This window comes from Crinia signifera, chromosome 1, assembly GCF_055691185.1.
Source record: "Crinia signifera chromosome 1, ASM5569118v1, whole genome shotgun sequence".
In the NCBI taxonomy this organism is placed as follows: domain Eukaryota; kingdom Metazoa; phylum Chordata; class Amphibia; order Anura; family Myobatrachidae; genus Crinia; species Crinia signifera.
This window is the reverse complement of record NC_139217.1, coordinates 125,537,440-125,552,679: the sequence shown is the minus strand read 5'-3', so window position 1 is coordinate 125,552,679 and position 15,240 is coordinate 125,537,440. Positions and strand designations below refer to the sequence as shown.

At 43.5% G+C, this 15,240-nt stretch overlaps 1 protein-coding gene across 3 annotated transcripts in view; it reads left to right on the top strand.

Moving 5' to 3' along the window:
• The window catches only part of LOC146060135 (putative ATP-dependent RNA helicase DDX60), a 215,099-nt gene that overhangs the window by 58,335 nt on the left and 141,524 nt on the right, over positions 1 to 15,240 (top strand). For all 3 annotated transcript variants that reach the window (XM_083173076.1, XM_083173067.1, XM_083173058.1), the window contains exons 10-12: positions 4,347 to 4,491; positions 5,505 to 5,654; positions 14,164 to 14,266. In XM_083173076.1, the coding sequence (XP_083029202.1) occupies positions 4,347 to 4,491; positions 5,505 to 5,654; positions 14,164 to 14,266 (398 nt within the window). The remainder of the gene's footprint in view (positions 1 to 4,346; positions 4,492 to 5,504; positions 5,655 to 14,163; positions 14,267 to 15,240) is intronic.

The following is a 15,240-nucleotide window of genomic DNA, read 5'->3' as shown; positions in this document are numbered from 1 at the left end:
CTACTTAAAATGTCTATCCAGCCTAAATACCTGTACGCCCTCCAGCATGCTCCTATATATGTACCTAAAAAAATCTTTACCAAAATTAATAGTTTGATTATCTCCTTTATCTGGGGGAATAGGGCACCAAGGGTGGCTTTCAAAACTCTTACTAGAACCCACGCTGAGGGTGGGCTGGGCCTTCCAAATCTTCGCTTGTATTATTTGGCATCCCAGTTGGTTCACATTTCGGAGTGGATTAGCGGAAAAGGGGGCTCCACTTTCCCTAACATGTGCGATGAACTTTTGGGGATAGGTCGTCTCCCGTTGCATTTCCTATTGGCAGATGGCTCAATAAGGGGACTTCCTCCATTATTTAGACAGTGTAGGCTAGTGTGGAGACAGGCCCACATCATGTTTGACTGGAAAGACATAGATTGTGAAGCTCCTCTCTGGGACAACGCTACATTTAATGAGCTCCTTACCATCTCCGATGACAATATATGGCGGAGGGCGGGGGTAATTTCTATACAACAGATATTTGTGGAGGGCACCCTTAAATCCCTTCAACAATTATGTACGGAATTTCATGTCTCGAATAGGGCCTTCTTCAGGTATTTTCAGTTAAGGCACGCGGTACAGACTCAGTTTCATGGCAACACGCCAGTTATGTCTAACTCACCGGTTAAACAAATGCTAATGGGATTAGGGCAACGTAAAAGGGTCTCAACAATATATGCGGTTCTAAACTCTCGGGCGAACCTCGAAACATTAGTTAAACTAAAGGGAGGTTGGGAGGAGGATCTGGGTCCTATTACCGACGAACAATGGACACAAATACTTGAAACGGTCAAAGCCTCGACTCCATGTGTGAGATTTCAACAGATATCATTCTACATTTTACATAGGTCCTACCGTACCCCATCACTACTATATAGAGCTGGGCTCAGGGACAACTCGAACTGCCCCAGGTGCGGTGCAGAAAACGCCAACTTCTGGCATATGCTCTGGGTTTGCCCTAGGGTGCTTGACTTCTGGGAAAAAGTGTGGAGTGGTATTCGCTTGACGGTGCCCTCTCTCCCTCCATTCACGCCTCCCCTGTGCATATTTGCGATGGACTTGGATGAGACATGCTCCCCTGCTATATATAAATATATATTATGTCTAATTACTCTGGCTAAGACAATTGTAGCACGTAACTGGTGTGCCGTGTCCGCTCCTAGTGTTCAACATTGGAGTGCCCTAGTCAACCAAGTTTCAGAACACGAACGATTTCTCTTTCAACAACGGGAGTCCCTCCCAAAATACCATGCCAAATGGGACAGCTGGAATGACTCCGCTCTGGCCCTTGGCCCTCCCCCTGATCTGGGTGATGACTAAGTGGCCCCACTACGATATTCAATTGGCTCCCCCTTGCCCCCCCCCCCCCCTCCCCCTCCTATAGGCCCGACTCACTGGGGCCACGCCGGCCTGGGTGTGGCCCCCCCGCCTCCTCGTAACTTTAACTTTAACGCTATGCTCGCTAATTAACCATCCAAATGTATAAAATCTTTTTTTTTTTTTTTCTTTTTCTCTATCTACTACTCGGGCTTACCAAGCCACTTAGTAATTGACAGCATGCCAAATAAAAGACCAAGACACAAATTGTTGTTAGGGTAATTCACAATGTTTTTCTTTCTTTTTCTCTCTTTCTTTTCTTTTCTCTTCTTTATTGTAAAGGTTTCATTGATATGTTTAAGTACAAAGTGCACAATGTCCCATTTGTCAATTTTTGCTCTAGAATGTTCAAGAAATGTATAATACAACAGATATTCCACAAGACCATATAACTGTAACTCTACAGCACTGTACTACAATGCATTGTCATGCTTGTTATTTCTTTCTTTTCTGTATGTTTGTTAAAAGAAAAAAAATTTTAATAAAAGAAATACCTGATTTAAAAAAAAAAAGAACACGCTATAATTATATTCAATTAATTCTGAGTCATCTATACTATATTAGATTAGGCAGTCTTGAATAGTAGTAGTAGTAGTACGTTTATTTATAAGGCGCCGCAAAGTGTCCGCAGCGCCGTACATAGCAAACAAAAAGCAAATGACAAAGTAACGTACAGGGTGTGTTGAAAAATACAGTATAAATAAGGGTATAGCTGGTAGAAATAAAATCAGCATCAGTTCAGAAGTAGGTGTCAAAATTGTCGAGGAGACTGAAGATGAAGTAGAGGAAGGGAAGAACAGGGCAGGAGGACAGGTGAGGTAAAGAGGTAGGGTGAGTACGTGAGGCAGGAGGACCCTACTCATAAGAGTTAACATGCTAAAAATAGGTGGGTGGACGAACGAAAAACAACAGGATAAGTAGGAACGGAGGGGAACGGAGGCAGGATAGGAGGATCAAAAGAGGTTAGGAGGAGGGATAGGCTAGTCGAAAAAAGTGGGTTTTGAGGGAGCGCTTGAAGGAGGTAAGGGAATCAGAAAGCCTGATGGGTGGCGGGAGGTTGTTCCAGTGCAGGGGGGCAGCGCGAGAGAAGTCTTGGACACGGAAGTGGGAGGAGGTGATTAGGTGAGAGGTCAGTCGGCGGTCAGCGATGGAGCAAATAGGACGGGAGGGAGTGTGGATAGAGATCAGTGAAGAGAGGTAAGGAGCGGTGGAGGAGGAGAGAGCCTTGTAGGTGGTGGTGAGGAGTTTAAAGAGAACTCGGAAAGGAATGGGGAGCCAGTGAAGAGATAGACAGAGGGGGGAGGCGGAGGTAGAGCGGCGGGAGAGGAAGATGAGCCTAGCAGCAGTGTTAAGAATGGTTTGGAGAGGTGCGAGGCGGGTGAGAGGTAGCCCAGAGAGAAGGATGTTGCAGTAGTCAAGGCGGGAGATGACAAGAGAGTGAATGAGAATTTTGGTCGCGTCAGTGGCGAGGAATGGTCTGATGCGTGAGATGTTGCGTAGGTGAAAGCGGCAAGACTGTGAGAGAGCACGAATGTGGGGGGTGAAAGAGGGGCGATCCGCCAGCAGCCCGGCTCTCATCTGACTGAGACGCGCGCGCGTCTCACGTGCACGCGCGTCTCAGTTTCCGGGCGGCGGGGCGACGGGAACCCTGTCCGTCTCCACTTCAGGGAGACGGACAGGGTTAGGGGGGGGGGGTGCGGGGAGGCGGTGGGGACCCCAGGTGACCGCCGTCAAGCTGGCGGGGACCCAGGGAAAGCCGTCGGAAGGGGACGTGCGCGCATCTCGTGCATGCGCGTCCCCTCTTGCAAATACGGGTGGCGGGGGATGGCGGATGGTGTCGCCATCCCCTGCAAAGAAGAGCCCGGCTCCATCTGTAGGTCTGTATATATATATGGGCGGAATGTATTAAAATACATCGCAGCCCTTCGCCGCCTGCCGCGATGCCAGTGCATATGTACTAACATATGCGGCTGGCGGTGCGGTGACAGAGACCCCCCGCGATACCTGTACTGTGGTGTGCGGGGGGGATCTCCGTCATCTCCCTGCCACCTGCTTCTCCCCTCACGCCGGGGACAGGTAAAATATCTGTCCCTGGCACCTCCTCCTCCCCCCTGCAGCCGTAAGGACGTCCGGCTGCCTTGCTAGGGGGAGGAGGGGTTTACCTTCCGCGGTCCAGGAGGACCTGCAAGAAGGTAAACTGAAGGGAGGGGGAAAGGGGGATCGGTGAGGCAGCGGGTGGCAAAAAGAAGCCCATAGGCTTCTATAGGGTGGCAATACCTTACTATGCAGTATTGGTGCGGCCGGGTTTTAATACATAGGAAAATGTGGTAAAACAGGGGTTTTACTGCATTTTTAGCTTAATACATCTCGCCCCATGAGATAAGGCTGTGCATTTAATAAAGTGTATGGTGCAATTGTCAGCAAATGGAGATAAGTGGGAATCAGCGCATAATCTAGAACATTCACAAAAAATTTTCTTAATTTTCTCAATATTAACACTTCAATTGCTTAACAACTATGTTAATAGGAAAACAAATAAAAGTTATGCTTTTAACTTGTTACACTGGATCCTTGTGATACATTCTATAGCATTATTGTACTCATTAAGTCCATCACTCCAGTAAGTGCCACATATAAACAGGGGCACATGCTACAGAATCCCTGTGGGCCGAGGCCCCTGTGCGTGTTGAAAAAAAATCCATCAACCTATAGCATCAGGTGTTAAATACAGTTTTGACATAAAAATTGCTGATCTGATATTCATGGAAAGAAAATATAGTATATTATGATTCAACTTCAACTGTAACATTAAAGAATGTGTTTACTCCCATTTTTATTTCAAATCTGTTACTATTTAAAATTGTTATATGATTAGAACTACTTTAAATCTTCAAAAATCTTATATATTGTTTTTTTGTTTTGTTTTTTAGATACAAATATCTGAACATTTTGCATTAGGTCAGATGACAGATAAAGCAACAATGACACGGATAAACTGGACCTATGTCTCAGATCTATCAGATAATTTACTGCTGGAAAACATTGCATATTACTGCGAGAAAGAAGACTGTGCAGGTACATATGTAAAAATTCTCCCAAAAATACACAGGTTCAGTGAAACCTGTGTGTTTTTGCCACTGCAGCCCTATTTTTGCGCAAAAACAAAGCTGCTTTTGGGAATTGTTTCCCCTGCCGAGACAGGTGACATAAGATCCCTGATTAACTGCGGCATATGCTGCAGCATGATTGATATGCTGCTGGCATTTAGGAGCAGTGACGGGGCTGTGACAGTCAGCGTTATAGAGAACGGTGTTGTTTCGAGGTACAATTGCCGGGTGCGATGAGATGCTTCTGCGCACATCCCATTGCACAGCTCAGAAAGTATGTTCTGCACATTCTTTTTGCACTAGATTGCATTGCATTGCAAAATGTATGGGATGCGATCTAGTCCAAGTTGCATACAAGAATTGTACCATGTATGGGCACCTTCAGACTAATTTTTCTGAGACACTGAAGCCAGTGGCTGCATCTTTTGCAATCAAGAAATTGGTAAATCTGACTGCAAAGATCGGTACTTATGTATTATCTGGACTCCCATGTTAAATGCACCCCATTTTTTCATACCCCTACTATCCAACTACGCATGGAGTTGATTTTATATAGTGTGGCAAGCGCAGCGAGCCACCGTGCCCGAAGCGTGGCGAAGGGACACGGTCTCATAAGAAAACCGAGAGTCCAGATATTACATAAGTACCCAAAGATCCTTAATATTTCTAGTACTGTAACTGTTTTCTCATAAATATTGATTAAAAATATGCCCTAATTCTGAATACAGGCAAAACTCAATGTTTGATTGTGTTGCCAACTTGCTTGCAAATCTGCATCTGGCTCTCTATGGTTAACATTAAAGACTCCTTGCAAAGTTGAGATGGGATTGTGGCCCAATTACTTACTAAAGAATAAACACATTTTCATTATATATTTTTATGTATTCCTGTACATGCAAATCACTGGATACTATATTCATTTAGGTATGATTTAGTAAAAGTAAATGGTATTGATAAACAAATTGTTTTATTTTATTGTAGATTTCAAACTGGAATTTGGTAGTGACATAGATAAAATGTTTAAGTGTATGTGGGAGACAACATTGGCATTAGTTCCACAAGGAGAACAGTTACAGTCCTGTAAGCTCCGTACAACAACAACACCTTTTCTTCTGGAGTCATCTGTACATGGTATGTAAATGGAAGAGAATGCACAGTAATATGTACAATTATCAAATGTATAATTATATTGTCCTTTTTTACATTTGTATTATTGGTACATCTAGTGACCTTACACTATGTATCGTAGGCGTGGCTTTGTGTTGGGAGACACAAGGGTAGGGTTGGGATCATTTGGTCTACAGCATGTTGGTCAACCCCATGTCAACATTAGGTCGACATGGGGAAATGTCGACATGTTTCTAGGTGGACATGTTTCTAGGTCAACATGGTTCTAGGTCGACATGGCTTTAGGTTGACAGGTCATTTGGTCGACACAAGCATTTAGGTCGACGTGATCTAGGTCGACATGGGGGTTTTTCACTTTTTTTTAACCAGAATGTCGACACAGTCGACATGGACACAGATTGAAGTGCACCGCTGGGCTCGGCACACTACTGTCATTTATTCTCACACCATGCCTTAGCGGATGGTAGGGCATAAAACTCCGCCTGTCGGTACATGTCGGCTCAAAAAAGTGCAAAACCCCATGTCGACCTAATGCTTGTGTCAACCTAATGCCATGTTGACCTAGAACCATGTCGACCTTGACCCATCTCAACCTAGAACCACGTCGACCTATCTCCATGTCGACCTAATGGTGTCGACCCTATGCTTGTCGACCAACATGCTGTAGACCAAATGACCGTAATCCCAAAGGTAAATGTAGTAGTCTGTGACTTTTCCTGTTAAATGATTGCCACTTTTAAACCTTTGCCAGACATTGTGGGATCTCACCGATGTCTGCAAGTCATAGGCTATTACATTTTTTAGATAGAGTTCTTAAGCAAATAAAATCGGGACATTTTCAGTACACTTTTTAAATGGCTTTATTCAGTAGCATTAATCAACAAGGAGGATATGGAGATATGTAGAAAACATACATGCACATTTACAGAAACAGATGTGTATTCATTTAATGGGTGTTCATATGTCATATGGCACGAGGCAAACCTTGTTACTGAAACCTACCTTAGTCGAGCAGGACCAGGCACAGCAACAGGGGCTATATAGTGTGAATGAAGCACAGTAATAAAGGACATACTGTACTGTATTTGTAAATGCAAAAGAAGGGGACAGAAAAGAGTGTCTTGTGCTGGTGCACCTAAGAAGTAATTAACTCCTAATACGTAACGTTTATTACGTTTTTGGTTTAAAATAGTTGCGAAATAAAACCACACATACACACAATTGACAACATAAATTAAAAAGGCGGGATATTCCCCTCACTCATTGTGACCCCCACGTCACCTAAACCTTCTTATTAACTGTTTATGTCTCATACAGTGCGCAAAAGGAAAGAGAGTGGAATTCTCTCTGTTGGAATGGGCTCTCTGTGTTTAAATATCGTACACAGGTCACAGTGGTAATTCTGCTCCGCTCTGAATAAATATGTCACAGGCTACAATCGTATGCCCAGTGCTATGTAATTCAGGGGAGCAGGGCTCAGCAGTGAGTCATGGCATGCACCACACACGGGTAGCGGTCCCGCTACAGTGCAGCCGTCAGTCCCCGGAGCCGCCGGTACCCATTTGGCAGAGCGCTGTTGAACTATATACGAGGTAAGCAGGCGTGCACTTGCCTTGTTCACTCAGCTGGCTCGGGGCGAGGTAAACGCTGGGTCTGGTGCCAGATTCGCATCTTCTGCCCGTGGTCACGGAGTGTGCCGATGACCAGAATTTTGCGCAACGGTACAGATCAAAATAACATTGTTTGCAGGGAAGGGAGTAGGGTGTTTTAAACACACTGAGTGTGTTAGTCGGTCAGCGTACGCTTCACAATGAACGCTTCCTCAGGACCTTCCAAGGGTTCATAACGTCCAATGTTAAATGGTCCCTGAGACGCGATTTTACATTGGCCCCAATGTTAAATGCCCCGAGACCCCATTTTTCATTGAATGCCCCCATTGTTAACACCACGCCACAATCAACATGAACCCAAAGCGTGGCGAGCGCAGCGAGCCCGCGAGGGGCGGCGGTATGCGTCCTCCGACCTTTTCACACCCGCCACTATCCACGTCGGCGTGGAGTTGAACTTATATAGTGTGGTGAGCACAGCGAGCCACCGAGCCCGAAGCGTGGCGAGGGGACGCGCATTACTTCAGACGTATTACACGTCCCCTCGCGGGGCTTGCTGTGCTCGCCGTGCTTCGGGCACGGTGGCTCGCTGCGCTCGCCACACTATATAAAATCAACTCCACGCCGACGTGGATAGTGGGGGTATGAAAAGGTCGGAGGACGCGTACCGCCGCCGCTCGCCATGCTTCGGGTTGGCGTTCATCGTGGGGTGGCGTTAACAATGGGGGGGGATTTGACATACAAATTACCCATCGGGGTGGGTACACAATCAAAAATTTGGTATGGGGGGCCATTTAACATTGGTTCCTATGTAAAATCGGGTCCATCACATTGGTCGCATGGTATGCCATTATAATGGCATACAATGGACCCGATTTTACATAGGAATTTAACATTACATACAATGCTTACAATGTAAAATCGGGTCGGTCGTGTCGGTAGCATCGCATGCCATTATAATGGCATGCGATGGACCCGATTTTACATTTGTCGGGAAACCTCAAAAAAAGCCAGAAAATCGGGTCCGTCGGGTCCCATTGCATACCTTAAGTTAAGGTATGCGATGGGCCCCGATGGGCGCCGTGCTAGGAAACAGTTACCCAATCGGCTACTATTCCTATTCCGGGTAAGCGGTATACTTTGCGTTCCAACCCACTGGAACGCACCGCCATTAGTATACTAGAAAACACTAATTCCATATGACTGGCTTACGGTGGCTGGATTGTAGAAGCTGCTGGGGGCAACCAATTACATATATCACAAATATACATCACAATAATTACTAAAATTTAAAGACAAACAAACATAAAACACTCCAGTTAAAAATGTCTTATCCATCAAGGTGGATCTATGAACAAGAGAATACATGTATATACCTCTACAACACAATAATTCTTATATCATTTCATCTTCTGAACATAGCTATTCTTGTTGCTTACACTTGAATTTCGCACATACTGTATACAGACCGATGGTGTTACAGAAAGCATTTGAGAGAATTATATTTGTTAAGTCCCCTGGGATTGATGGTAATATGAATATCCTCCTTTTGTAGCAATAATCTTGCCCGATCTCCTCCTCACATCAATTTAGGGACCTGGTCTATTATCATGCTTTTCAATGAAGACAAAGGGTGTTGATGTAGCAAGAAATGACAGGCAACTGGTTTGTCCGTCTGACCACTGCTGTATGCATTTCGTATGCTCATTCGGTGGTTCGCCATTCGCTCTTTGAAAGAGCAGATAGTTTTACCCACATAGGCCAACCCACATGGGCACTTTAGTAAATATATTACATACTCCGATGAGCAAGATAATCAAAGTCTGATGTCCAATTTTTGTCCATTATGTGGATGTGAAAATTGGCTTCCTGTGAGCATAGATTGACATGTAATACAGCCAGTGCATTTAAAGCAACCCAACCTCGGTTTTGCCAGCCAGATGTTTTGTTGATCTTCTTTAAAATTCAATATTGGTCTCATTAGATATATATATGCGAAAAAAAGGAGAAGCGCACCATAAGCAAAAGTGTCAACAGTTAATTTACTTGTTGTATATGCTTGCATACATAGGGGTTAATGATTAACAGCTTGCCAAGCCAAAAAGCAGGTAGCAGGAACAGATGTATATACAGAGACACGGTCCCAATTGATAGCCGCCTCAGCTCAGTCTCACTCGCTGTAGTTCACACGGACACCGCTGTCTTCAACTGCTCACGGCTCCAGAGACACGTCACCACGTCCACCTATTAGGCCACGCCCAACGTGTTTCGTACAATGACTTCGTCAGGGGGTGTGACACCCCCTGACGAAGTCATTGTACGAAACGCGTTGGGCGTGGCCTAATACGGTTGACGTGGTGACGTCTCTCTGGAGCGGTGAGCGGTGATCAGTTGAAGACAGCGGTGTCCGTGTGAACTACAGCGAGTGAGACTGTGCTGAGGCGGCTATCTATTGGGACTGTGTCTCTGTATATACATCTGTTCCTGCTACCTGCTTTTTGGCTTGGCAAGCTGTTATTCATTAACCCCTATGTATGTAAGCATATACAACAAGTAAATGAACTGTTGACACTTTTGCTTATGGTGCGCTTCTCCTTTTTTTCACATACTTGAACACTGGTGGACTGTGGTGGAGTCCTGGAGAAAAGCTGCACACCGGGGTTAAAACCATTCCTTTCTACAGTCAAAGGGAAGTGTTTGCGCAGTGGTATTCGTTTGTATATATATATATAGACTATCAGCCAGTGAAGGAGCTACTGAAAACTGCTACATTGTGGTGATATTATTATTGTGAAGTGATTTCCCAAAATCAAGTCCTTTATCCGTTTGATTTTCCCACTGGCGTTGGAAAAATTAAACCCACTTGGATACGATTGAGCGAGTCCTGCTCCTATTTTTATCTCCTTATAAGGCCGGTATAACCCACATCCGATTTTGCCCATCATATCGGGATGGTGAAATCCTACAACCTAGGACCACGCCTACCCACACCCAACTAAAGGGATTCTGCACATCTATTCACCTTTTTATAGCTCAGGATCATACCTGCTCATATGCGACTAAACGAATTCTACATATAAAGTCACCTACTAGTGAATTACTGTTTGGTGTCCCCAGCGTCTATAGACCGGATATTTATTAGTCAAAAAGAATTTATTCCCTGAACCTTCAAATAGGGACCCTAATAACTTTATCATTCACGGATCTACACCGACATCCTATTATTCAGCCAGTTTGGCATCCACTTACCTACAGTGGATTTTACCCTGTATGAATTCTAAAAAGTTGATCAAATCACACACTTGAAAAACATTCTGTTTTACCCCTGAAGAACTTTTTATCTTGAACAGATTTCCACGTCTCATTCGGGAAAGGGACAATTATCAACTGTCGCTACACCAATTTACAAGTGTTTTATATTGTACTGAAGTGACTAGGTGGTACATATTTCAGCGCTCTCCGATACAAACCCCCTTTTGTGTACCTTGTGTCTGACTCCCACTAACAGGGGAGCCTTATCGGAGTAGCAGCAGAGGTCCATACTGTATTTTTTTATATATATATATATATATATATATATATATATATATATAGCCACCAAGAATGAGGACACTCACCGGTCTTCTTAAGCACAAAAAGTTCTTTCTTTATTTAATCCATCTCACCAAAGTAAAGTGCAAAGTGCATGACAGTGGGCCAAGGGCCAACGTTTCGGTCTGCCACCAGACCTTTTTCAACGACGGAAGCGCGTCACAAAAAAAATATATACAAAAAAAAAATGAAAAATGAGGGATGGTCTGAGCAACCTTGATAACAGTGTTCTATTTTTTGTATATATAATCATTTGACACACTATATGTGTGTAGATTTTTTTTGTATATGTCCTTGTAGATTTTTTTTGTATATATTATGGGTGTTTATGTTATTGTATTATAACCATGGGCACTAGGTGGCAGTATTACCATGTAAGCCTATATATGCCTGATAATTGACTTACATCTAAATTTTGCTGCTGTGATGGCTTTATGTGACCATAAGCTCCAGCCCTACCATGCTGTGTTATAACGCGGTGGCCCTCAGTGATTATAACAGAGCTGTTTTTTGATTTTTGTTTCTAACTGTCATGAGTGATTAGTGCCACTGTGGAGTGCACACTTCCGGGTTGTGCGCTCCACCGACAGGAGATGACATAGCGGTGGTGTATTTCCTCCGCCGGGTGCTCCTTTGTGATATGCACAATCAGTAAAGTCTAGCGCCGCAATGGAGCGCACATGTTTGGGTTGTGCGTTCCACCGGCAGGAAGTGACGTAACAGTGACGTGCTTCCGTCGCCGGGTGCACTGGGTTATTATGTATAATGAAGCAGGAAGTAAACCTGCGTGATTGGCGCTCCATGAAGGTATGTAGTTGGTTGATTACCTGATGTGGCAGGCGGGAATATAGGTGCAAGTATGCACTGTAAACTGGAGTGAGGCAATGGACTTTTGTATGTATATGCAGTGTGACATACTTAATCTCCGGGTTTTACAATATATGGTTGGGGGCGTGGCTAGATGCTGGTTGGGCTCATATAAGGCTTACATGATATACTGCAGGTTATGAACTTTAGGAGGAGATAGTGGGGGCCTTGAAAAAGGTCTGGTGGCAGACCGAAACGTTGGCCCTTGGCCCACTGTCATGCATTTTGCACTTTACTTTGGTGAGATGGATTAAATAAAGAAAGAACTTTTTGTGCTTAAGAAGACCGGTGAGTGTCCTCATTCTTGGTGGCTATATTGGTGGACTGAACTTGTCCAGGATTTCCTGAGGTGACACCCCGGCAGTCGACTGTGGTTGGAGGAGTGTGATCCCTACCTCTGGATATATATATATATATATATATATATATATATATATACTGGTAGATGGTCCGGCACTCCTGCTTACTGTTCAGCTGCTCCCGTGCCTTCCTTGAAGAGTTAGAGTGGCGAAATAAAGCGGCACTGGAAGTCATACTGTATAAAAGCATATAAAGAACACAGTGTCCGACGTTTCGGAGGGCAACAGCCTCCTGGTTCACACACCTTGAAAAAGGGAAAAAGGAGGCTGTTGCCCTCCGAAACGTCGGACACTGTGTTTTTTATATGCTTTAATACAGTATTGCACCAGAGTCCCAGTGCCGCTTTATTTCTCCATTGTATATATATATATATATATATATATATATATATATATATATATATATATATATATATATATATATATATATATATATATATATATATATATATAGAAACAGCGTACCGAAGTACTGGGGCGGCACTCAGAGGGCTTGTCACCAATGTCAAAAAACTGCAGACCACACTAGCAGTGAAGCCGCCCCAGTACTTCGGTACACTGTTTCTACATTGCCCTGTGGAAGGCACCGAGGCCCTAGGATTACAAAGTGGAGTGCCGGACCCCCCAAAATCCTTGTTATATATATATATATATATATATTCCACAGGATCCAATCCAATCACGGCATAGGACACAAGAACCAGCACGCCACCATTTAGAATGCAATAAAAACTTTAGTATTTCATCTTCAGGGCCTTAAAGATCATTTAGGTTCACAAAGAGTAGGGTACTTATCGATTTCCTAGAGGGGCTGAATGATGACAACAGCTTAAACCCCGTGGCCCTTATCGCCCGACAGCTGTTTCGGAGGTCCTCCTCCGCACTTGCCCTTGAGGAAGGAGGAGGACCTCCGAAACAGCTGTCGGGCGATAAGGGCCACGGGGGCTAAGCTGTTGTCAACATTCAGCCCCTCTAGGAAATCGATAAGTACCCTACTCTATGTGAACCTAAATGATGTTTAAGGCCCTGAAGATGAAATAATATAGTTTTTATTGCATTCTAAATGGTGGTGTGCTGGTTCTTGTGTCCTATGCCGTGATTGGATTGGATCCTGTGGAATATATCATTGTGTATGCTCCAGCACCTGCAAAACCAATTGAATCAAAAGTGTGCGGTTATCTGCAATTTATTATATATATATATATATATATATATATATATATGGCTCGGATGTCTGGCACTCCAGAAAACTGGGCAATGGCCGCGGTGCCTCCTTAATAGTGAATGCAGTTCTTTTTGCACAGCACTTTCACAGCACTTTATGCACCTTGGGAGAATACACGTCCTGATGAAAAGGCCAAGCGGCCTTGAAACGTCGACATGACGCCTCTGTATTTGACTACACTCATGGAATAAAAGGAGTTCATCTTTAATGTAAGCCCGCAGAGTGCCACTTGTTTTCTTCCCCCCTGGGGGGTCTGGAAAATTGAGAACTATATATATATATATATATATATATATATATATACACTAAACATCGGCACTCACCTTTCCTAGTTTTGGGGTGCCCTATGGCTTGCGACCACATTGTTTAAACAGACATTGTAGGGGCTCTGCACACACTAAATTAACTGATAATAAATAGTGGAGATTTGGTTCATGAGTTGATCAATGCATTTAAGCCTGCAGCCCCCTTAACGGGACCCCACTTTTCTGCAGGTCCTGCAGAAAAGTGGGGTCCCGTGAAGGGGGCTGCAGGCTTAAATGCATTGATCAATTCATGAACCAAATCTCCACTATTTATTATCAGTTAATTTAGTGTGTGCAGAGCCCCTACAATGTCTATATATATATATATATATATATATATATATATATATATATATATATATATATATATATATATATATATATATATATATATATAAATATAATGATGGAGCAACATAACAGTAATGTCATCTAGTCAGCATTTTAAATACTTAATTTTCACCATAAAGGTGAGGAGCAGCATTGGGCTTTTCTTATATATGATCATTTCCTCTGTTTGTAATGCTCAATTTCTGCTGTACTTCTTGTTTTACAAAGTGGAACAGGAGGAAATACTCCAAGTTGGGCTGATTCCAATGAATTGTGATGTCATTGAAGATTATGTTGGAGACACTATAAAGGAACTACCAGTGTTAAGCAGGTATTAACATTTATTATATTACAAAAGTTGATAGATAATAAATATTAAGTCAAAGTAACCGACAATGTACTATACTGAAGAATAGATTTGCCATGGGGTTTAGTCATGCCACCCCACTCCAGTGCCTATTAGAAGTAGTATGCACTAAGGATGACGGTCATCACTAGCATTGGCTAAATAATGTTGAGTAGATTGGTTGATTTCAGATGGCTTTCTCCAGCGGATTGTGTTTATTTTATTTACGCTGTGACTATATGATAGGTTCTCATTATTTACTTACTTCCTTTTAAACATTACAATCATTGTAGAAGCATTAAATTTTGCACTCAGACATTGTAAGAGGGCAGTTCTAGCAGTAGGAATTAGGCAGCTGCCTAAGGTGTCAGGATCCAGGGGGAGACAACGACGAATGCCACTGAGTCAGCCTATAAGAAAGTGAAGGCGGTCTATAATGAAGACATCCTTGTTTTATTTAACGCAGGTGGCAGCTGTGGAACTTCACAGTACTTCACACAGAACTGACAGCACTTCACACTTTCAATTGAGGGCCTGGAATGTGGGTATTGGGGGAGTTTCAGTATGTTGAAGTTAGGTAGAGTGAAGCCTTACACCCAGGGCTATTTTTGTGCAGGCTCCAGCAGGAACTGAGGCCCTTATTCTAGTTCACTCTTTCAGACAAAATATTTCTTAGATGGACAAAACCATGTGCACTGCAGGTGAGGCAGGTGTTACTTGTGCAGAGATAATTAGATTTGGGTGGGGTTTTACACCTGCCTCACCTGCAGTGCACATGGTTTTGTCCATCTAAGAAATATTTTGTCTGAAAGAGTGAACTAGAATAAGGGCCTCAGTGGCAGATTTATTAAGCTCGGTGAAGTGATAAAGTGTCTGGTTTTTATCACCGGCCAATCAGCTCCTACCTGTCATTTTTCGAACCAAGCCTGTAACTTCACAGGTAGGAGCTGATTGGCCGG